Source organism: Leguminivora glycinivorella, chromosome 1 (genome assembly GCF_023078275.1).
Source record: "Leguminivora glycinivorella isolate SPB_JAAS2020 chromosome 1, LegGlyc_1.1, whole genome shotgun sequence".
Classification (NCBI taxonomy): domain Eukaryota; kingdom Metazoa; phylum Arthropoda; class Insecta; order Lepidoptera; family Tortricidae; genus Leguminivora; species Leguminivora glycinivorella.
In genome coordinates this window covers 30,441,186-30,466,127 of record NC_062971.1, presented here as the reverse complement: position 1 = coordinate 30,466,127, position 24,942 = coordinate 30,441,186, and the positions used below count along the sequence as shown (strand labels likewise).

The 24,942-nt window shown below is 41.6% G+C and overlaps 1 protein-coding gene across 1 annotated transcript; it reads right to left on the bottom strand.

Moving 5' to 3' along the window:
• Positions 1–2,192: 2,192 nt before the first annotated feature.
• Positions 2,193–24,658, bottom strand: LOC125225642 (WD repeat-containing protein 26). The gene is made up of 13 exons (XM_048129455.1): positions 23,783–24,658; positions 20,869–21,037; positions 20,241–20,422; positions 19,037–19,163; positions 17,189–17,302; positions 16,270–16,403; positions 15,634–15,751; positions 14,647–14,775; positions 14,028–14,164; positions 12,987–13,087; positions 10,809–10,924; positions 7,299–7,455; positions 2,193–2,487 (listed from the first exon to the last, which is right to left on the bottom strand). The coding sequence occupies exons 1-12, from the start codon at positions 23,932–23,934 to the stop codon at positions 7,300–7,302; spliced, it is 1,635 nt and encodes a 544-aa protein (XP_047985412.1). The 5' UTR covers positions 23,935–24,658; the 3' UTR covers positions 2,193–2,487; position 7,299.
• Between the last annotated feature and the right edge of the window lie 284 nt (positions 24,659–24,942).

The window sequence follows — 24,942 nt, the reverse complement described above, 5'->3', positions numbered from 1 at the left end:
CAGGTTTAAATTAAATGATACTAAATATTTGGCAGCCGCGTTACGTCATATTACTTCGGGCTTCGCCCGCCCATTGGAACGATTTACACAATTTCTGAGGCAGGAATAAAGTACTATACGAGTCTTCAATAAGCATATTGATTTTTTTGTCACATTTAGATATAAGTAGTATTTACTGTCAAAATTTACTGTCACCCATAGATGATTTAATCAAAATTAGTTTAGAGACAATCCTAAATATTCATTTGAGTGAGGCCTCCTGGTCTCAAGCATCCCTTCCTATTCGGTTTGGTGGTTTAGGTATTCGCAAAATTACCAGTATCGCTTCCCCAGCCTTTTTGGCATCTACTCATGGCGCGTCAAATCTCATAGGAAATATCTTAAGGGCTTTGCCCACAAACTATGAGATTGCGGGTTTTGAGGATGCCAGAAATGCTTTCAAAATTGCCTGCCCAGGCAAAAACTTTCCAGACAATCCAAAATCACAAAGGAGTTGGGATAATATTTATTGTGATTTAGCTTACAATACTCTTCTAAACAACTTCACAGGTCCAGAACACGCGAGGCTTTTGGCGGTCGGAGCCCGGGAAGCCGGTTACTGGCTACATGCCCATCCCTCACCAAACACTGGTACTTTCTTGGATCCGACCTCCCTTAGACTGGCGATCGGTCTGCGACTTGGGGTTTCGGTGTGTACGCCACACATATGCTCTTGTGGCACGGACGTGGACCGACTGGGACACCATGGATTATCTTGTCAAAAAAGTGCAGGCCGTTTTTCGAGACATGCGTCGCTTAATGACATTATCCGTCGGTCCCTTGCAACCATCAATGTGCCTGCTCTCCTTGAGCCGACTGGCATAATCAGAGATGATGGCAAGAGGCCTGATGGAGTGTCCTTGGTCCCTTGGAGTATGGGACGAATGTTAGTGTGGGATGCTACCTGCGTAGACACATTGGCACCGTCTCACCTCCAACGGACCAAGATAAAAGCGGGCGCAGCGGCAGAAAGTGCCGAAATTTTGAAACGTAATAAATACAAAAGTCTTGGCAAAGAATACCTTTTTGTACCCTTTGGTGTAGAAACTCTAGGTCCATGGGGCCCCAGCGCGAACAAGTTGTTCACAGAAATCGCGAAGCGTCTGGTTGAGGTAACTGGTGACCGAAGAGCTGGCGACTTCCTCGCACAACGTATCAGCATTGCGATACAGCGAGGAAATGTCGCCAGTATCCTTGGTACAATGCCTCAAGGGCCTATTTTAGACATTAGCTAGCTTTTAAGTTTAGTCTTAGTTTCTTATATAATTATGTAAATATGTTCATGTAAATAAAGAGAATTTAATAAGTAGTATATTCGTTTGAGTTGATGTTAGTGAACATTTCGAATCATTTGTTGGGTGACTGTGAATGAGAAGACGCGATCAAAAACAAAATCTGTCTTTGGAGTTATAAACCGCAAACAATAGTCAAAAATTTTGTTTTTTTTTCGGACGGAAGATCTAAGGTCGATGTCAAATAAAAATATGTGAAAATAGTTTTCGACATTGATATCGTAACGAGTCAGTTAGTTCACAATGTTGTATAGTGTGATATCTGCGTTCTCGTATTATGTACAAAAATGTACCAAGGAATAGCATTATAACTTAGAATCACGATTTACTACATCTTCGGGTTTGCTCCGCTATTAATTACAAGATTCACTTGAGTTTGATTACATTTTTATTGTTCCTAGTTAGTCCCATGATCTAGTTAGTCAATATTTATTCGAAGGTTTCGTATCGATTATACAATTGGATGAGCATTCTTAAATCATTGTTATAGTATTGTTGATTAACCTTTTCGCCGTTACTTCAATAAAGTAACAAAGTATCATCAACGCTATGTCAAAAATTGTACTAAAACAAAAAAAATAACATTTGAAATCGTAGCGTGAAAGGTACGAAAAGTACTGACTGCTTATCAGTTAAATAGCGGTGAAAAGGTTAAAATGAGCATTTCTTTTTTTTGCCACTTTTATGAAGTGTGATATTTTTGAAAAAAAAAAGCTATTTCTACTTAGAATTACTAGCTTTTTCAATCCTAGTTGTTAAAAAAATTGTCCCATACGAGTTTTTCTTATTTTCTTACCATTTTCCGTACAACAATGTTGTATGGGGTAGCAAAAGAGGAAAATAACAAAAATGTATGGAAATTCTGGGACACTTTTTGTCTCCCAGTGAGATTGAAAGTACTCGTGATTCTGAGTACAATTGACCTAAAATTGCCAAAAACAATCAACATTTTTTTATTGGCAAAAAAAAAAGAAATGCTCAAATGACGTCTGTTGTTACAACCTTTTGAGGTAATTATATGATAGTTTTTGAGGCAATACCGAGAACAAAAGAGAGTCGGTGGACTTATCTTTAGTCGGTATCAGTCTTGGTTCGGGATGTCGATGCTCGGGGTCGCGTGACTCGTTCGCGGGCGGGCGCGCGCGGGTCGCGCTTTCTAGAAATAAAACACTAGTATTAGTATGTACGAATAAAATGATTTCATTATGAAATAGTTATCAGTTTTACAAAGGGAAAACTTTTTTTAACTGCAAGTGCGAATAAGAAAATAACAAGCGAAAGAGTTCAATATTGAACCACTCGCTATGCTCGCGAAAACTGGTAGTCGGGTAGCGATAACTTTTGAGGTTTCGATAATATTCATGTTGCTTATTTTTTGAATATAGTTTTTAGACTATTGATCAAATATAAAAATAATGTTTTGTGCGTTCCTAGGTACTTGCTTAGCACGAACTTTAGGTATTTCTCTTTTTAAGCAGTGTTCAGTCAAAAAAATATTCGAGAAGAAATTATTTGTATTTGTCTAAAAACAAAGTGGTTGCCGATGTATATATGCATTTTGTGCAATTTTCATCCATGGGTTTAATGATATTCAAAAAAATTCTAATATTGATCCTAAAACCCTTAAAAAAATATTAGAGTCAGTAAGTGAAGCCTTGTACGATTCAGGGCATTAAAATATCTTATTTTTTTAAAAGTGTGCGACATTCATAGATTGCTTATATTTAAAAAAATATTTTGTAATAAAAACCCGTTCAAATCCTCAAAAAAATTTTCATGTTCATAAGTTGACGTCTATATTATTATAATATAATATCGAGTCATCAAATTTAATTTGTGCGGTTTTGATCAATGGGTTTTCAATATTTGACTATATTTCAATAGCAAAGTATTTTAAATTTTCGCGCAGTGTGGCGCGCAACCGATAACCAATCAGGTTGGCGCGTGCCACTGGCGCGACGCCGCGCTGCCTCGCGGCGTAAGTACATACGTCTCGTGCGCAGTCATGCATAATTTAGGGTTGCCAGATGGTCGGGATTTGACGGGATTCTCCCAATTTTTTGCATGTCTTCCCAATTAAAACTAACACATATATATTATTACTGAACTTTATTTTACTCGTATTACATTATTAACGAAAAGACCAATCTGTATATTTCGAAAACACGTGAAGGTATCGCATCGAAAATATGATTTCATTTTACATTTCCCTACGAAATCCTCGTAATTGCGGTAAATTCGCCTTTATTCCAATATGGGGGTAATTTGATCCAGTATCCTATTCATACACCGTGATTATATTTATTATTGTAACTAATAATTTCAGTTTTTCGTTACACAATACAGGGTGTAATTTTTATAACGGGAAGTATTTAAGGAAGTGATTAACTGATCATAGAGCTGATGCAAAACCCAAAAAAGAGTAACGTTTTTTTTCTATATTTTCCTAGATTTCCAATTATAATGCAAATTAAACGCACGGCGGCACAGTAAATGGAGTATAAAATCTTTCGCGATTTCTTTCCCAAATTTAGTTCTGCCAGGCACTATTGTCACAAAATAGACGAGAAACCAGCGTGTGTGTATGTATACACTGTGTTTTTATTGAATTCCGTTAACTTTAAGGAAAGGTTCTTTAGGTCAAAAACAATTATTTATCTATGAATCTATATCTTTATATATGAATTATCTATCGCTTCTTGATCAAATCAGGGAAATATTGCAAAAAGGCCAGGTCAGAAGTACTCGAAACCGACGAGCGTGTATGAGAAACGTTATGAAAGTGTGTGAAGCGAAAGTGGTTTGTCAGGATCGTAGTAAATGGAAATCCGTGATCTCTGCCTACCCCTCTGGGAAACAGGCGTGATTGTATGCATGTATGTATGTATGGTATCTATGAAACCAGCGTCTTAACTTGTACGGTTATCGATCTATTTAAAAAAATAAATTTAATTACTGGACACGTGTGTGACATCCTATAAAATTTCCTAAAGTTAAATCCGTGTGAGAAACAAGAATAAAATAACATTCAACCAGTGTCTAGTAATTGACGTCACATGTCATAATAAATAGTATTCTGAAAGTATAAAGGCCGTACTACACTTTTTTTTTACTACACTAATTGATTCATTAAATTTATTTTTTAATATGTATATTTCGTTTTCTTAGAGAAATTAATTGTAATTCACCTAAGCAAACTTCCCTTAAAGTTAACGGATATCAATAAAAACACATTGTATACCAGGTGGTTCCCGATAATGAACCTAACAACTGCATGTCGAATTTCATGGAAAACGAAAAAAAAAACACGGTGTATGAGTCATACAGTCAAATTAGACTAACTTGGTTGTTGCTTAGAAATAAAGTCATACCGTTGTATAAACTACTTACGTAGGTACCTTAAAGACAATTGACAGATTTTGACAGTTTTGATTCAAAATGTCATTTTGACAGTTTTGGCCCAAAATATCGCTTTGACAGTTTTGACCCAAGATGATGTTTTGACAGAGTTGACCCAAAATGTCAATTTGACAATTTTGAGCACAAATGCCAAGTTGATCGTTTTAACCCAAAATGTAAATTTGACATTTTTGACCCAAAATTTCATTTTTACATTTTTGGACAAAAGTGACATTTTGACATTGTTAACCCAAAGGGCAATATGACCGAATTGACACAATGCAATTTTGACAGTTTTGACCAAAATATCAATTTGACAGTTTTGACAGCAAATGACAATATCATCGTTTTAACCCATAAATACCCAAAGTGTAAAGAGAAGTCATTCCGTTGTCAACACGACAGATTACACATACCATAAAGGCAATTGACAATTTTTGACAGTTTTGATTCAAAATACCATTTTGACAGGTTTGAAATTAGACGTCAATTTGGAAGTTTTGATCGAAAATATATTTTGACAGTTCAACAGATAATCGCCAATTTGATCGTTTTAAAGCAAAATGTTAATTTGACAGTTTTTCCCCTACATTTTATTTTTACATTTTTGACCCAAAGTGACATTTTGACTCTGTTGAGCCAAAATTTCAATATAACAGAATTAACACAATGTCAATTTGACAGTTTTGACTAAAAATGTAAATTTGAAAGTTTTGACGAAAATGTCAATTTTACTTTTTGGACCAAAATGTCAATTTGACAGTTTTGAATTTTTGACCGAAATGTCAATTTGATAGTTTAGAGCAAAATTTAAATTTGACGGTTTTGACCAAAATGTCAATTTGACACTTTTGACAGCAAATGTCAATATGATCGTTTTAACCCAAAATGTAAATTGAAGTCATTCCGTTGTATAAGATATAGTACCTTAATGGCAAATGATAGATTTTGACAGTTTTGATTCAAAATGTCATTTTGACAGGTTTGATCTCAGGCGTTTGACAGTTTTGATCCAAATATATTTTGACAGTTTGGTCCCAAAATTTCATTCTGACAGTTATGACAGCAAATGTCAATAAGATTCGAGCCAAAATGTCAGTTTGATAGTTCTGACTCAAAATTACATTTTGACACTCTTGTCTTGACTCAACATACTTTTTTGACATTTTAGACTCGTAATTCCAGTTTGAAATTTTTTACCCAAAATCACATTTTGACAGATTATATGATCAAAATGACTTTTGACAATTTGTTTGTAATAATTATATAATAAAGTTACTTTTCAGTACAGATGGTGTTTTTTTTTACGCGCTAGCGCGAGAAGTATAAGTAGAGGAAGACTTCGAAGGGCCATCTGTACTGCAAGACGTTGTATGATACACGTGCGAAAAAGGAAATTCATAACTCATGTCAACTTAAGATACTCCCTCCGGTCCTGTTTTAATTTATCGTCCCTCGTTTCGAACTTCCTTTTCTCCGCACTTGTATCGTAAATCGTAATGTCTATTATAAAAATAAAATAATGTACAACAAAAAGCGATATAGCGGGTGGATATGAAAAATGTCATTTTGATATATTTTGACAAATGTCAAAATAAATTATACAGATTTCGATAAATGCTTTTTGCCGGCCGGGACCATAATATTCATACTAATTCGTGTTACGAGTAACAAGGCACGCTAATTTTTAATGGAATTATTTTATGCCTGAAATAATTTATATCTGGGAAACATAAATATTATTTAGTTAAAATGCTACTCTAATACCGAACACAACAGGCTTTAAATTAAATAGCTTCATTTGGGCGCACAGTTTAAATAAACTAGCGTTTTATACGCAACGCGTCGTTTGTCGATTGCCGAGAGAGGTCATTGCCCTTCCCCGCTGCCGCGCTGATACCTACACTACCCGCGCCGCGTGGATTGCGCCCGCTTGACTCGATCGTACGCAAATAAAATTAATATTAATATCGTATTATTTAAGGAGCAATTGATTAAACTTGCACAAATTCATGTATCTTATTTATCATGCCTTTTAAGTTGATGAGATGTGAACTCTAGTAACTCTAATATTTTTTTGCAATGTTAAGAATACATTTTAGCTAAATTATTGCAATTTTAATAAAGCAATTGTTTAAGACAGCACAATATCAGTTTATTGGCATATTTTAAGGAGTCAACGCGACGTTTCTTATTTTTTTAACATGAATATTTTTTTGTATCTGTTTCGCTAGGTATGACATAATACCATATCGCAATTGACAAAATTTGCACAAACTACTTATACATGTTAAAAATATCATTATAAATCCAACACAGTTACATGTTTTATCTCGAATATTTTTTTGAGCAAATTAGGTCAAAACAAAAATTATAACGACAATTTACCAAATTACTGAAAAAGCAACTTAGGTACTTTGCACAAAACGAAATGTAAAATGTATAAATTAACAATGTATCTATTAACGAAAACAGAATCGACTTTAATATTATTTTAACTTAGGGCTCAAAATATAGCCAGCGCCGCAGGACTATGGAATGAACGTTCAGGTTTGAAGGGGGACTCACACTAGCAGCGCGGGCCCCACAGCCGCAGCGAGTAGTCGTCCGAGGCGGAGGCGAGCACGTCGTGGTGCACCGGGTTCCACGCCACGGCGTTCACGCAGCGCGAGTGTCCCGCCACCACTGCCACGGGCTCCTCGCCCGAGATGTGCCAGATGTACACCTGCAAAACGCAATAAATCAATATTGTAAGCAATGGTAGTTTTAAATGTCTAGTGGAAAACTTTTGTCCCGGATTTGTGTCGCTTAACTTCAAACCTGGGTAAATCCATTCTGCTTTAAGGTTGAATATATAAAAAATACAATATGATCTGGAAGATAATCAACCTTATAGCAGAATGGATTTACCCAGTTTTGAAGTTAAGCGACACATTTGTAAGTTCACATTTTTGACACATTTCTTTTGAAGTATGTTGCGATGTGGCTAAGATGTATCGTTTGCCAAATCTAACGATTAATTTCGAAATGGTTGAATCGATTAGGCCCTATGTACAAGGAGGCGTTTAAACAAATATACGATTTCTGTCCACTTACTGAAGTGTCATTTGAATCGAAATGACAGACTCTACCACAGCACTAGTAAAAATAAAAATGAATGATAAAATGACATAGTAAGTAAATCCTGCGTGATAAATTCATATCGTAAAATACTCACTAACGAAGATCCGCAAAAATGTAACATGTGTTAGATTATAAAGTAAGCGAAATATTGTTTTAAAGTACTTGATTTTTTTAAATATTATTACAGGATTTTATTTAAAATTTCATTAGGTTGCGCGCGTTTACATTTTGTGGACGCTGTCATGTGTCAAAAAGAGGTTCTTACAGCTCTGCAATGCAAGAACATGACAGCAGTTCTGTGTAATTTATCAGGTCAGAGAGATTTTATTAGGGTATGCAAACCGGTTAACCGGTTAACCGAAAAACCGGTTAACCGAGACTTTTTGGCCTCGGTTAAAAACCGGTTTTTATAGTCTCTAACCGGTTAATAACCGAAACTATATTTTTTCCCCGAAATGACCAAATTAGGCATAAAAAAGGGCCAAAAGTACGTAATTCTTTAATTTTTTGCAATAATAAAGATTTGTTTATTACTTTCCTTGACAACATGAAACACCTGCACTAAATTTCTTAAAGAAGTCATGATTTTATAATCTAACTAACCGTGAAGATTAAAAATTTGTCCAAATTCACTCGAATATACATTTTATACAATAGAGTCCGGTTAGTATTACGACTCCGCATATACCTAACGTCGAATCGCTTACAACGACGTAAGCGTAGGTATTTGTTTGGTTCTAATGTGACTTCGGTTTTAACGACCAGGCTTTTTTACGACGTAATCTTACCCAAAATCCGTTTCCGACAACGTTTGTACTACTAAATTAAGGAAACAAAGTTATTTCCGCCCCAAACACGGTCCTCTGTTTTACCTACAACAAGTAGCAAGATGAGATTGAGGCCATGTAACTTTTTGGAGCATTGGTTTTAATAATTTTAACAATTTTTCGCCTCGGGTCTCATCTTACAGGTATAAGCTAAATAGAACCCACTTTTTATTTTCAGATTGTGTATAAACGAGCTATACTTACATACATACATGTATATTTTTTGTAGGTATAAAAATTCAATTGTCATTAGACTTATATTGACCGTGACTACCTGATTACCTTTTTGGTAGCACGGAAAACTCCGTGATCATGATGCATGCAACTGCGTCGAAATATCAGGAGCTCGATAAAAATCAATATTCCGGTCAATATAAGTCTAATAAAAATAACCGTGAATCATTCAAAACTCTTTTCGGTTGTCATATTAATTAGGTAAATCGAGGTTCGAGGAATGAGACTATTTATTATTACGAATTATGATAGTGATTTGCCGGTGATGCGCACGCACGCATACTAAGTAAAATGACTTATTCTAGCCAAACAAGTCACAATAAAATAAAGTATCATAATACCCTGTAAATAAACCTATTTTCATTGATTTTTTTAGTTAATAGTGATGTAGGTATTAATTTAAATAAAAAATAAATAAATTGGTTTTGTACGACGTCCGGTTAGTACGACGTTATATCAGCGGTCCCTTCGTTATAACCGGACTCTACTGTATATTTAAAATTATATTTTTAAAATAAAGTAAAAAGGGAGATCTTGGTTTTCTTACGTCAATTGTTTGTATACTAGTGGCTCTGGGAGCTGTGGACCTTCACGGCATGCTTACTTAGAAAACACAAAACTGAAAAATATTTAGTTCTTAAAGTGATTATCACGACAGTTTTGAGCGCCATATACGCTATAGGCACTCAACTCACATTCAAGCCATTTATGGCAATTTCCGCCTTTTACAAAATTTTCAAAAAGTGGATTAAAATGATCTTTATCGTGCAAGTAATACCTGCTACGATCATCAACATCAGAATTTTTGAAGGTAATAGTAAAATTATTGCTTAGTAAGGTCATTTACTAAAAATACGCAAAACCGGTTAATAACCGGTTAACCGGTTTTGAAGGAAAAGTTTCGGTTATTAACCGGTTTTTAAAGTTAACCGGTTTTTGCATACCCTAGATTTTATACGAGAACCACGACCATCGACTGATTTCGCTGCCAGCAAGGAACTTGCGTAGACACTAGATTATCGAAAGCGACTGCAGTCTGATGTTCCAACCTATTCGGTAAACCGGGCCCAATTGGAATCAATCCGGTTTCCTCACGGAGTTTTCCTTCACCGAAAAGCGACTGGCTCATACTACATTTTGACCATACGTTCTGAATAACTCATTGAAACGAGCCGGGATTTGAAAGTAGCACGTTCTTCTAACAGTTCAGCCACGACATTGGTCTAAGCGCGACAGCGGTGAGCGGCAGCCATACGTGCGAATTAAAAGTCCCATCGCTGTGTCTCGCTCCAATATATGGCCGCCGCTCACCGCTGTCGCGCTTAGACCAATGTCGTGGCTGAGCCGTAAGCCTGTTGGCACACTCGTCCTCTAAGCCTACCTTCCTGCTCCGATGCCTCGTGTGAGGCCAGAGTGCACGTTCAAATTGGGCGTGCAGAGGGGTGGGGTGTCAAACAATAGGCGAGACGACTAAAAAAACTAATTAGTCCGTCAATTAGATTATCAAAGAATTTTAGACACGTATTTTTTCTTTTTTCTCAAAAACGAAAAATGACGACGGTACAGTGCGTTGAAGTTTCGCGTGACGTCACGCCTAGGTACAATTTTTACTTAGAAGTGACGTCACAAGCCCCCACTCCGGAACTTTGATGCTCTATATCTTTGTATTTTTTTCAGCGAAAAATATGTGTTCAGTAGTTTTGGACGATCTAACTGACGGACTAAACAGAATGCCATTTTTTTATGTAGTCGTCATCCCTATTGGGTCAAAGGGTATTTTATAAAATGGACTACATCCTCGGAATCATACAAGTCAAGGTCACACAAGTGTCCCGAGTGACGCTCCGCCGAGCACTCCGCCCGAGCGTGCAATCAGCGGCAGTGCGAGACTGACCTTGTTGTCCTCGCTGCCGCTGGCCACGAAGTCCTGGCGCGCGCCGCCGAAGCACGCGTGGATGGTGAAGTGGCCCTGCGACAGCCCGCGGAACCGACGCACGAGCGCGCGGGCGCCTGCACACACACGAATAAAACGTCAAATAAATCCAACAATATTATGTCAAGATTTTTTTTTGCCTGTAAGTCATTCTTCAGACCCATACATTTTACTACTATTAAATTGCATCTTATTGAAATTAGGTTGTTACTCATGTTTTATGCGCTGCTGAGTAGATGTCATAAATGGTCTAAACTGTTCACATGAGTCGTTGATCGCTAAGGACACTGTCCGTGGCCGGCCGTACAAACTGTACAAAGCCATAGCAGAGTATTTTAGAATAAATGAAACAACGACCCTGTAAACCAGGGAGGTTGGGGTGCAGCGCGCGCACTGGCCATGTGCGCGGCGGCCGCTTATCGGCATTCTTTTGTTTTAAAAAGGTTCGTTGTGAAAATATTTCTCTCAGCGTTTTGTGCTGATTTGTTTAGTTTTCGTGTTGTTAAATAGGTGTTTTTAACCCCCGACGCAAAAACGACGGGGTGTTATAAGTTTGACGTGTCTGTCTGTCTGTCTGTGTGTGTGTGTCTGTCTGTGGCATCGTAGCTCCTGAACGGATGAACCGATTTCGATTTAGTTTTATTTGAAAGCTGTGTTAGTCGGGAGTGTTCTTAGCCATGTTTCATGAAAATCGGTCCACTAGGTCGCGGTCGGGAGTTTTTTCAAAATTTTAATTTTGTAGTTAGGTTATAGTTTGTAAATCTGCGTAAATATATATTGTGAAATGTGCCTGACGTGTGACTCGTAAATAGACTGTATATAGAACTTTCGTGTACATTTTTTGCTTCACCCGCGGTCCGAACTATTACAGACCCGGTGTCCTATTTTTTTATTTATTTGCGATCTCCAAATATGTCTGATCTGAAAAAAAAAGCGTGTTACAAAACACGGAGAAACTAAAAAGCCAAAAATAATAAACCTTCGAATTCAGATTTCTTATCGGATTGCAATAATCTAAACATCCAAATTATAAACAAATCAATTATTTTTGTAGTCGGTGCCAGACCTGTTCGTCGCCTTGCTATTTCCTGTTTGCCCCACCCAACCATACGCAGGCTGGCCCCGACTCCAAAAATAATTGATTTGTTTATAATTTGGATGTTTAGATTATTGCAATCCGATAAGAAATCTGAATTCGAAGGTTTATTATTTTTGGCTTTTAGTTTCTCCGTGTTTTGTAACACGCTTTTTTTGAAGGCGGTTTTATTTTTTGTTAAAAAGTTAATTTATTTGTTGATTTTTAGTGGTTCCTAGTGATATTATATGTATCAGTCCGAATATGTGTACAGTAGTGAAAGAATTATCCTTTAACTCCTAACCGTTGAGGAGTTGACCTTCCATCATCAGCTCAGCCACATAAAATTATTACCATCAGGCGTAAATACTGGTGTACCTTTGAAAAATACACTAAGAACATTACATGTGCCTATAACATTTGAAGAGTTCCCTCAATTTCTCCATGATCCCATCATCAGACCCCGACTTGGTGCCAATGGGACCATCTCGGGGTTATACCCGTTCGATCAAAAAAAAAATTTTGAAAATCGGTCCACGATCCTCGGAGATATCGAGTAACATACATACAAAAAAAAAAAAACATTCAGTCGAATTGAGAACCTCCTCCTTTTTTGAAGTCGGTTAAAAATGCTGTAGTAAAACGACAGCTCCACTGTGCGACATGTGACCGCATCTTCAAGAACAAGTTTAGATTTGCGAACTAATCAGAGCATTCCATTATCCGGACAATAATTCTTGATGAAGTCGCCTTTGTCGTTTACGACAAGGAGTAGTAGTAGATAGTACACTGAGAGAAATTTGCATTGTGAATTTAACAAGTCCGACTTGTTGCGGTTTATCCGTTTGAATCAGCCAAACGTATGTTTAAAACAATATGTATCAGGTTGTTTTTATAAAATCGACTTGTTGATTCAAATATATTGCCGATTCAAATGACAAGTAGCTTGTTTGAACCAAAGAGCACGTAGGCGCTATTTTAACCAAAAAACTTGTTGAACGAACATGAAAACTGGTTGTATTTTCTCTCAGTGTAGTAGAACAAGGAGAACAATGGACACTCACGAATGTCCCAGAGATGCACGCCCTGGTTGGCCACGTTGAGCAACATCAGGGAGTCCGCTGCGTCCACACAAAGCGCCATCACCGCGTGCTCTTCTTGGATTCTGTATAAATTATAAACAAACAAAATTAGACTTCTTATAAAAGAGTTTGGCATAACAAGAGGACGCCACTGGATGGACGCCTCTTAAATGTTTTGAGCTTCAGCGCGATGCTCATCGCTCTTTCGGTCAATGTGAACGCCCAAAAGTATCTAAACTAAGTGTTTCCAAACTACGGCCCGCTTTAAAATAAAAAATATGTTCATAGGTCGCCTGAGAAAAGCGAGCAGACCTATGGCCGTCGTCGCAGCTGTCATTCAAAAAATTTGTAAAAGTTTGGAGTCCGCAGGGTGTAGTGGACAAACACACACATGCGCTGGTTTATGCGACAAATCGAGTGTACATCTGCCCCTCGTTGACGCATGTATTGCTAGTCATGCTCGATGTGACGAAGCACAGAACTTAATTTAGATTGGAAACAAATTCATATATTTCATGTGTGACAAATCAAACTGTCCTTCCTGTAATTTTAAATATGACCTTGATCTGTCGAATATCACGTAACGAGGCATTTTTTATGTTTTGGTTGACTTCCTCTGAAAGTTTACTCAGTAAAGAGCATGTATTGCTAGTTCATGCTGCTTGATCTATGGTATATATGATGTGACGAAGTCTAACGGCCCAGCCACGACATTGGTCTAAGCGCGACAGCGGTGAACGGCAGCCATACGTGCGAATGAAAAGTCCCATCGCTGTGTCTCGCTCCAATGTATGGCCGTAAGGTCTGAGTGGACGCTCGGTCAGGGGGCGTGCAGCGGGACGGACTCCCCCGCGTGCAAGCTATGCAGCGTCGACTCAGGACACTTGAATGAGCTTCAATTGTTTTGACATGGACGCCGCACGCCCCGCCTCGCTGCTCGCCCAATATGGGTTCACAGGTTGGTCTGAACAGACCTAGTTCAGCAGCGGCTACACATGCTAACATCTAAGGCGTGGGACTCACAGGTTGCAGTCGGTGAGGTCGGTGAAGTCGTAGTGCCGCACGCGGTGGTGCGTGTCGGCGGCCAGCACGCCGCGCCCGTCGCTGCGCGTGGCCAGAGCGTTTACTCGCACGCCGTCCCAGCTGTTTAGCAGCTGGCCCTGTAAAATTACACGCATTATTATAGTCTGTGAAGACGGTTTCGTCATATGATAAAGCGAAAAAAAAATGTTAGCGCTATTTTGATCATCCTATAAAACATTTCAATTTTGCGCCTTTTAGTGACATACTTTATGGCCGGCTATAACTTTACTTTTACTGCTGTAATCATTGTCTGGACTTCCACCAGTCCACCACAATACTTTGTTGAACTGCATAATTAATTACATACAGCCCAATATATGATATTCTATGATTTCTATGAGTTATGATAACATTAAACGTTATGCGTAACATTTAATGTCGTAGTCAAAAATTTGGAAAAAGTTAAGCCACGCCGGGACTCAAACGTCTGACCAATGACCATCCTACTTTGTAAACCGAGCGGCCACTCTTGAGCTACCGATATAGTTTTCTAGCTGACTGACATTGACAAACCAGTTAAAATTGTTTGGTACAATCGGCCTCTAAAAAGTGGTGTTACCTCCTTGCTGCAGTGGTAGAACTGGCCCCTCGCGCCGCCGCACACGAACTTGTCGGAGCCCGCGTGCCACGCCACGGCGGTCAGCGAGTCCTCTTGCGAGTGCGACATTTTGGTCGCTAGCGTCTCTGTCTGTAAACACCATGGACCTTCAATAGGGACTGAGCTCACACTTTTTTTGGCATACTAAATTGAACTTTATCACCGATGTAGAAAGGCGTTCTTGTCAGACTTGCAAAAGTGTAAAGCCACATGTTAACGGTCAAAGTTGGGGCTGGTGTCCCTCTCGCACGTGTGACCAGTGTTAAAGAGATTACTATAGTAGTAGTAATTGTATATTTTAAAACCTTAAATTATGTTAATTTTACCTTATAACGAAAATATTGAAATCCCATCCTGTTTTCTTGGTTGCCCTGAAAATGACAGTGATGACTAATACAAATGATTCGGACAGTGGCATATGCTGAGTGGCATCCTTTTTGGTGACTTTAGTTTAAGATGTATATAGATTAAGGCTATTGTTGGTTTACTTGTATATTTTCACCAAATAAACGTTTTCTATTCTATTCTAAATATGCGAATGTTAGGATGCGCAACGGTTTCGCTACGTGAGGTACTAAGAAATGGCATTTTTAAAAATACGTTGAACGCTCACGGCGAGATCATTGCGCACTCACGGTGAACTCGCTGCTGGGCCCACGCGTCGCCTTCAACTCACTGTGACAGGGCACTTACGGAATAAACAAAATCGAAACCTAAAAAATATAGCTGAAATAGGAACATAACGGTTACTGTAGGCCTAGCACATGATGGCCGCGGGAGTATGTCGCCGCGAGATAGATGCCACGTCTTCTTCTAACTGTATTAATGACATAAGGACGGGTAGTCTATCTCGCGGCGACATACTCCCGCGGCCATCATGTGCTAGGCCTACTGGAGATGACGCGATGAGTTGCCAATGAACATTCAAACATATTGCATTAATGTTACCTCCATATTCCATATCCACAAGTCTGGACAGTCCTCGGGTCCGGCCGCGATGAGCCACTTCCCGTCCGGGCTCCAGGCCAGGTATGACACGCCGTACGAGTGACCTTCCAACGACTTTCTGCAACCACAAATGTATACTGATTACCGATTATGCCGCTTGTGAGAGTGTACTTTGAAATAAAAATTATAAGACTGACGAGCAGATACATATTATGGCACAATGTGAAGTAAACTATATGTGTGTAACACATTAACCAAAAATGGTGGCTCTTGATAGTCTTTACCTACTTTACACCTTACCTTTACCTACTTTAGATACCTTTCTACCATACAATGAAAGTTTCGTTCATTTTATTCAGACCAGCTTTAGTCAAATTACTTATACAGGATGTAAATATTTTCGATACAAAAGGAAACTATTTGAAATCGAGGAGTCTCCTACGACCGTTTTCGAGTAGCAGCACGGGATCAGGCAGGCAAGCAAGGTCGCGTGATAAATGATGTAATGTAACATTAGGCCGTCCATTTCGCACTATTTGTAAGTGCGATCGGGACGCACCGATGCCATAAAGTTTATCGTACTATTGTGCTACGGCCGGCTTTGAGTTTGTTGGGACAAAAATGTTCTATGTTGACCTGAAGGCGAGACGGCGTGCTTGTGGGTCGTAGTCCCAGATCATGACAGTGTTGTCTTTGGAGCCCGAGGCGAGCTTGCTGCCGTCGGGGGACCACTTGCAATACCACACCTCGTCGCAGTGCTCGTTTAGAACCTGCATGAATAAGATAAGTTTATTTGTTATCATATCAAACTATTTTAGAGACGAAAGAGACTTACAATAATTATAATGATGCCATATTTTGGTAGGACATGACAGTCTTCTATTTTCACGGCGATAATTAATTCTGGAATAATCTGAGTATTCTGATCTATACCTTTAATTTAACGATTGTTTGTCATAGAAGTTGTTGGACATGTAGATTTTCTGCTTTTCAAAGGTATTTGTTCATTGTATTAAATCAATTATGAAACCTTGTAATGCTCTTGGCTATTTAGGCTAGAATCACTAAAATAATTTAATTAAATTTGAGAAGGATGGCCCTGTACCGTCATGTCCACCAACTAGTATAACGTCCTCCCACAGTGCACCGTTAATTTTAGCGCTTTTTGACTACGCAGACCAATTATTTACTTCCTTAGGATGCTGTACGAGCCCGTGTTCGTGAGAAACTCAGATGTAGAGTTCATACAGTAAGCGCTACCTCATCTTTCACTCAAAATGGTCATAATGGTTGTCGACTTGCGGAAAATGCCCAAAATAAGTAACTAAGAAGCTAGTGTGGGGACTCCCTAAAGAGGATTTTTGATATTGTCGTGAAGTTTAAGGAATAGTCACGCTCTCCGGAGCCAGCTATGGGTCTCACGGATGGATGGTTTGTTGAAAACCAACTTTGGTTTCGCAAGACACATCAGAGCGTTCCATGCTTTAATTGAATAACCGTTGGAAGAGTTGCCATCACCGATGGAAGGATGGAAGATGGTGTAACGGCACGGTACCTGCAGTGGGTGTATGGGGAAGGAGTCGGGCGAGCAGTGGTGGTCCTGCAGCAGGCTGAAGGGGATGCAGTCGGGCGGCGGCCGCGGCGCGGCGTGGAAGCGGCAGCGGGCCACCTAGGGACGCAACAAAATATATTGTAATCAAGTCATTTTCCACATGAAAGGTAGTATAACTAACTTCCAACTCATTTGATAAAGCGCTGGAGTATTGATTGAAACGTTGTGATTGAAGTATATATGGGTGAGCATGGCAGGAATTATTCCACTTTAAAACTTCAAGCTATTTCAAGCTTTGCTTGCAATTGTTTCTGTTCCTTAAAAGTAAAATAAACAAAATCCTTTACTATAGACCCTGGGTCCACTGGGCACAAAAAAAGGGGATATTTTCACATATAAAAAATGTTACACCGGCGGCGGCACGGCTTGCACGCGCTGCAGCACGCGCGCTCTGCTGTCCGGCCTGCGCCCGGCCACCTACAGACGAGGAGGTAGACATACCTGGGCCTGAGCAGCCTGCGCCAGCAGCGCCCGCAGCCGGTGCGGCGGCATCATCAGCGCCGGCGGCAGCACGGCTTGCACGCGCTGCAGCACGCGCGCTCTGCTGTCCGACCTGCGCCCGGCCACCTGCAGGCGAGGAGGTAGACATACCTGGGCCTGAGCAGCCTGCGCCAGCAGCGCCCGCAGCCGGTGCGGCGGCATCATCAGCGCCGGCGGCAGCACGGCTTGCACGCGCTGCAGCACGCGCGCTCTGCTGTCCGCTCTGCGCCCGGCCACCTGCAGGCGAGGAGGTAGACATACCTGGGCCTGAGCAGCCTGCGCCAGCAGCGCCCGCAGCCGGTGCGGCGGCATCATCAGCGCCGGCGGCAGCACGGCTTGCACGCGCTGCAGCACGCGCGCTCTGCTGTCCGGCCTGCGCCCGGCCACCTGCAGGCGAGGAGGTAGACATACCTGGGCCTGAGCAGCCTGCGCCAGCAGCGCCCGCAGCCGGTGCGGCGGCATCATCAGCGCCGGCGGCAGCACGGCTTGCACGCGCTGCAGCACGCGCGCTCTGCTGTCCGACCTGCGCCCGGCCACCTGCAGGCGAGGAGGTAGACATACCTGGGCCTGAGCAGCCTGCGCCATCAGCGCCCGCAGCCGGTGCGGCGGCATCATCAGCGCCGGCGGCAGCACGGCTTGCACGCGCTGCAGCACGCGCGCTCTGCTGTCCGGCCTGCGCCCGGCCACCTACAGACGAGGAGGTAGACATACCTGGGCCTGAGCAGCCTGCGCCAGCAGCGCCCGCAGCCGGTGCGGCGGCATCATCAGCGCCGGCGGCAGCACGGCTTGCACGCGCTGCAGCACGCGCGCTCTGCTGTCCGCTCTGCGCCCGGCCACCTGCAGGCGAGGAGGTAGACATACCTGGGCCTGAGCAGCCTGCGCCAGCAGCGCCCGCAGCCGGTGCGGCGGCATCATCAGCGCCGGCGGCAGCACGGCTTGCACGCGCTGCAGCACGCGCGCTCTGCTGTCCGCTCTGCGCCCGGCCACCTGCAGGCGAGGAGGTAGACATACCTGGGCCTGAGCAGCCTGCGCCAGCAGCGCCCGCAGCCGGTGCGGCGGCATCATCAGCGCCGGCGGCAGCACGGCTTGCACGCGCTGCAGCACGCGCGCTCTGCTGTCCGACCTGCGCCCGGCCACCTGCAGGCGAGGAGGTAGACATACCTGGGCCTGAGCAGCCTGCGCCAGCAGCGCCCGCAGCCGGTGCGGCGGCATCATCAGCGCCGGCGGCAGCACGGCTTGCACGCGCTGCAGCACGCGCGCTCTGCTGTCCGCTCTGCGCCCGGCCACCTGCAGGCGAGGAGGTAGACATACCTGGGCCTGAGCAGCCTGCGCCAGCAGCGCCCGCAGCCGGTGCGGCGGCATCATCAGCGCCGGCGGCAGCACGGCTTGCACGCGCTGCAGCACGCGCGCTCTGCTGTCCGCGCCTGCGCCTGGCCATCTAGAAATTAAGCAAGGCTCAGTAAATGTTTCAATCGGGTATTTTGATACATTGATTGCAAGGTGGATCTTCAAATTCACTATCGAGACCAGGCAAGCATGGTCGCGCTATAAATGATAAAACTTCAGGCCGTCCCTATCGCACTTACAAATAGTGCGATAGGTACGGACTGTTATTGTATCATACCGAATATGGTACTGCAAAATTCGAAAGCCCGCAAAATCCATCTTTCCAATTTCTAAAACGTTCGTAACTTATCGTCCAAATTCTGAGCATAGGCCTCTCTTCCAGTGCTTCCACGCCTCATCTAGAAGTGTGAATTGCGGGCCAATCTTCCGAATGTTGTCCACCTAACAAACCATCGTAAGCCAGTAAAGCCAGGAGCTCAGGTTGCTTGAGGTTCATCGCACCAAAAAGCTACACGCGTCTTGAAGATGCCTACGTTCCTGAAGTGTCTACCTACCTAGCGCGGGCATGCAGCTCAGCAGGGTCTGCTCACATCATGAGCGCCGAGAGGCGGTGCACGCGCGCCGTGTCGTGCCCGAGTGGGTTAAGTTCGTGAGCGTGTCATATCCAGTATCCCACCTAGCGCGGGCATGCAGCTCGGCAGGGTCTGCACACATCATGAGCGCCGACAGACGGTGCACGCGCGCCGTGTCGTGCCCGAGTGGGTTAAGCTCGTGAGCGTGTCATATCCAGTATACCCACCTAGCGCGGGCATGCAGCTCGGCAGGGTCTGCACACATCATGAGCGCCGACAGACGGTGCACGCGCGCCGTGTCGTGCCCGAGTGGGTTAAGCTCGTGAGTGTGTCATATCCAGTATACCCACCTAGCGCGGGCATGCAGCTCGGCAGGGTCTGCACACATCATGAGCGCCGAGAGGCGGTGCACGCGCGCCGTGTCGTGCCCGAGTGGGTTAAGCTCGTGAGTGTGTCATATCCAGTATACCCACCTAGCGCGGGCATGCAGCTCGGCAGGGTCTGCACACATCATGAGCGCCGACAGACGGTGCACGCGCGCCGTGTCGTGCCCGAGTGGGTTAAGCTCGTGAGTGTGTCATATCCAGTATACCCACCTAGCGCGGGCATGCAGCTCGGCAGGGTCTGCACACATCATGAGCGCCGACAGGCGGTGTACGCGCGCCGTGTCGTGCCCGAGAGGGGTAAGTTCGTTCCGGAGCACGTGCAGCGCGTCGAGCGCGCGCCCGGCCTCCAGGTGCTCGAGGTACTTCTGCTCGAGGACCACGAACTTCATCTCCTGGAGACAAAACATTATTTGTAAAATAAACATATTAATTTTCTTCTACTTTTATCCTATGACCAGTGGTCGGTCAATTGGGCGTCTCCTGTTTGACGTTTTCAAATAATAAACCTTAGTTGTTAGAAATGATGCCAAGAGTCCAACCAATGCCCATGACTTACGCAATTAAAAACTTGAAATACAATTCATTCAATAATATACAACATGAATACTGAATAGGGACATTTTCACAGGCTCGCAGTTTATCAGTTTATATTGAATAGTCAAATAATAAACACAGTGGCAAGAGCTAATAGAACCTCACTAAAAGTCTTATAAATAGTGTACCTATTATAAATTAAGTCACAGTAGCTTGCTCTGCAGGAGAGCGCGCGCGCAGTTCGTGGTCGGCCTTGCCCCAGTCGTCTGTACATCCTACTGCAATACTGGTGACAGTAACTCACCGCGAGTGAGTGCGGATCCAACTGCTCGCCCTGCAGCAGAGCGTGGAGCGCGCGCAGCTCGTGGTCGGCTTTGCCCCAGTCGCCGGCCAGCACGTGCGCCCGGAACGTGGCGGCCGCTGGGTGCTCCAGGTGTAGCCCCGACTCCTCCATTACTAGGGCTGCACTGCGTCTGTATAACACAAATCATTATTATGGTTGATAAAAATCGATGACGCAAGAACAGAACAGATATATTTCTGCTCATCGCATAAATAAATGATAATGTCACTTGGGATTAGACCCTAGTACCGTCAGCTTCACAGGCAGATTCACTGACTACTGTGCCAGACTGGACAACAAAATCTGGTCAGTAAAGAAGTTGCACAGTAATTTTCGAGTGGGTCATGTCAGCAACTTTAATTTAGAGGAGTAATCTAGTTTACTTACATAAGTATATCTATTAAATTTATACAAAATATATTTTTTTCTACTAAATATTTTCTTAAGAACCACCTCAGTTCAATATTATAAGTAACATAGAGCCTAAGCCCCTTATTCATAAACATACTCTAAAGTTATCAAGCCGATAAAGTTCGTTTGTCCTTTTCTATTACGCCAATACGTCGGAAATCACGATTAATTTAGTTGAGTAACTTACAGTACAGAGCTTAAAGAACTGCCTGGACACAGCTATACTACGTTTTTTATCATTAGAAACAAGATGTGTCCTATTATAGGAAAAACCTGAAAGTCTAGGAAAACTAGTTAAATTGCTGAAGCAATAATACATTTTCCTTTTTAGGGTTCCGTAGTCAACTAGGAACCCTTATAGTTTTTTCATCTTCCATAATGACTTAATTGGGTACTAATTGCATATTTCTAATAAACATAATTGGGTACTAATTATATATTTATAATAAGCATCTTTAATTTATCTGCCTTCACTTTTTGTGTCACATTTGCTTCGAAGTCCATGTCTACAATATTGCTGTAATAAATATAATTTGTTTCCTTTTTTTGTATCAGCAGTATATCTCATACTCATACTACTATTTAGAAGCAGTTCCTACTAGTAGAATGCATATAAGGACAAATAATAGATTACCCATGCATTTAATTCAATTGACTTAATTGGCTGCTGACTGGCTGTATAGTTATGGACCAGTAAGCAAAATAGACATATTTAAATATAACACAAACTTAGTATTGGTGTGTTCTGTTAAATTCAGTTCCTTATGACCCATTACGGCCCAGCCACGACATTGGTCTAAGCGCGGCAGCGGTATGCAGCCATACCATGAAAAGTACCATCGCTGTGTTGCGATTTATAGACCGATGTCGTGGCTGAACCGTTACTTGCATGAGCATCACTTTTGTGCCAGCGTTAAACATATACATATGGTACCTTAGTAGCTAAGTATAAGAACCAGGCGCAATAGCTGAAGTTATCACCTAATTACATAAAATTATTCATAATTGACACACAATGTTAATGTTAGATAAGACAACAAAAAAATTTGTAATACCATTAGGAATGAAGAAGATTAAAATCAGATATTCAAAAAATATTAAAAGAAAAAGTTCTTCAGACCTAAGTTGAGATACTTGTGATATTAATGGAATCATTTTAATATGTTCACAATTATTTTGTGTATTATATGGTAATTCTGTAGAACTGTCTTTAATTCTATAATATTACCATAGTACTGTCACTAGCAATAACAGGTTACTCTTCGAAGGTTGCAAAAATATGTCACACATTCTTATGATTTTACATAAAGTCCATGTCATAATATATTATTGCAGCACTCATTCTGTAACATATTTTTGCTAGTGATTGTACCATAAAATAAAATATTGTATTTGATTTATATCTACAATCAAAAATATAGTTGTAAGAGAATGATGAAATTGTAATACTAATTTTACATAGCCTTTACACATTACTTGATTTATCATTAGAATGCCCAGTGTTGTTTACTCTTGCAAGGCCATGAATTGCAAACCTTGACCTCAAATACCTATTGAAAAACAGATAATCAGAATAATCTATATGAGAAAGAGCAATATTCAAGGCAGAGATAAATACTTACAATAATGTCAATTATTAGAAAAGTGTAATCAATATCTTAGCCAAATATGCTTTTGATTGGCAAACAAAAGATCAGTGACCTGGCACCCATATATTTTATGATAGATATAATAAGCTTATGAAAACATGATTACCATGTTTTTATTCTGTAAAACTTTACCTCCTTATATTACAATTAGGACAGTAACAACCAACAAAAAAACTGTGGTATGCATAATTAACATACCTAACAGGAAATAGCAAAATAAATAGGCATGTTGTTTTGATGCTCAAGGCTGTGCAAAATAGAAACATTATATCTTATCAGATATCTATGACTTGCAAAATAAATCATTTATTACTTGAAAGTTTCAGATCTCAACAGGTTAGGTAAAAATATAACCAATGAAACTTTCAGAAACAAAGAATTTTCAAGACAAAGACAACCTAACAATGACCTGGCAAAATGTTATTGTTGCAAAAGATTTGTTAGCTGAAGTATTATCTGTTGTCAGTCAAAGTTGACATAAAAATTGGGTGACAATGAGTTTTTTGGTCAAGGGTATTCAGTTGCTGGCATTACCTTACCGAAATGTCTCACACACTTTGATTAAACTGTCTTATTGGATTGAAAATATGATGTTCTAAGCTATCTGTATGGTCTGCTGTTATGTAAAATTTGCTAGATTTAAAGTTATCCAGTAGTTACGCAGTTCTGCATGGCATACATGTTACCGACATGTATGGTAAACTATGAATTAACTTAATTGCTCCTTAACTATAAAAGGTATTAACGAAGAAGGTAATAATGGGTCTGAGGGACGGTGTAAACATAGCGAAGAATATAAGATGATGAGTACTCACTCGAGGCCAATAGAGAGCAGGTGCTGGCCTATGAGGCGAACAATTTCTTGATCAGTCTGGGCCATGCGCGGGCCAGGCGCTGGCGGGGCGCCGTTGCGGTCAGCGTCGCCATTGACGTGGGCCGCTTGGCCGTTGGCCGTGGGCTGCTGCATGGCGGGCGCTGGCGGCGACAGCCTGCGGGACCGCTTGCGCGGCGGCCGGTGCCCGGCGCCCTCGTCGCCCGAGTCAGTGGAGGCCAGGCTGGCGGAGCGAGAGCGCCGCGCTGCCCCGAGCGCCGAGCTCAGTCCCGCGCGCGCCGCATCGGCCCGTGCTGGCGCTGCTGACCGCCCGACGCCCCGGCGACGCTCGCGCTCTGACGTCACGACAGTCCACTACGCACCACCCGCGCTCAATGGACCATCTCCCTTTGTTCGTCACGGTGAGCTGTGCCTCTAGATTGTTCCCTTGTTATGCCCTTTGTCTGCGATGCGAAATTGGAGTAGCGATCTTAAAACTCTTTCTCGTTACGAAACTCTTGAAACGCGAGTGCAGTTCGAAGCGTACACAAAAATCAGCTGAAAATGAAACGACAGCTGTCTTTCTTCGCTGAGTACAACATCGCCCTTCTCTCCGTTTCGAACGACGTTCGTGTCTCACCGAGGCGTTCGGACGCGCATCGGGCGCAATCGTGTCGTAATGTAATGACCTCAAAAATAAAATTATCATGTCACAGAAAAATGGCGCAAGCTAGGACTATTTCTAGTTGCACTTTTAATATTTTACTTATTTAAATGAATCAAGAAACTCATTATTTTTGACTTAACTTAAATAAAAAAAGGTATAAAAATAAACGAGAAAAAAAAAATTAAAAGGTTAATGAATAAAGTGCACAGCGAAATGTTGAATATATTATTTTACTGAAAACCTTCTCCTTCTTCTCTTCTTTTTATCTTGAAACCAGTTGAATGTTGAATACTCTAAAATTATAAAGTTTATTGTAAAGAATACATTATTTTGATTTAGTATTGTTTATTTATTGAATATTGAAATTTAAGTATTTCTTGTTTTCAACTTCTTGTGCGTAGAATGGAATGGTACTGGAGGCATTTATAAAGTATGTTATTACTTTTACACATATTTAATCAAATATTATTTATTTATTTAACTCTATATGTCCAAAC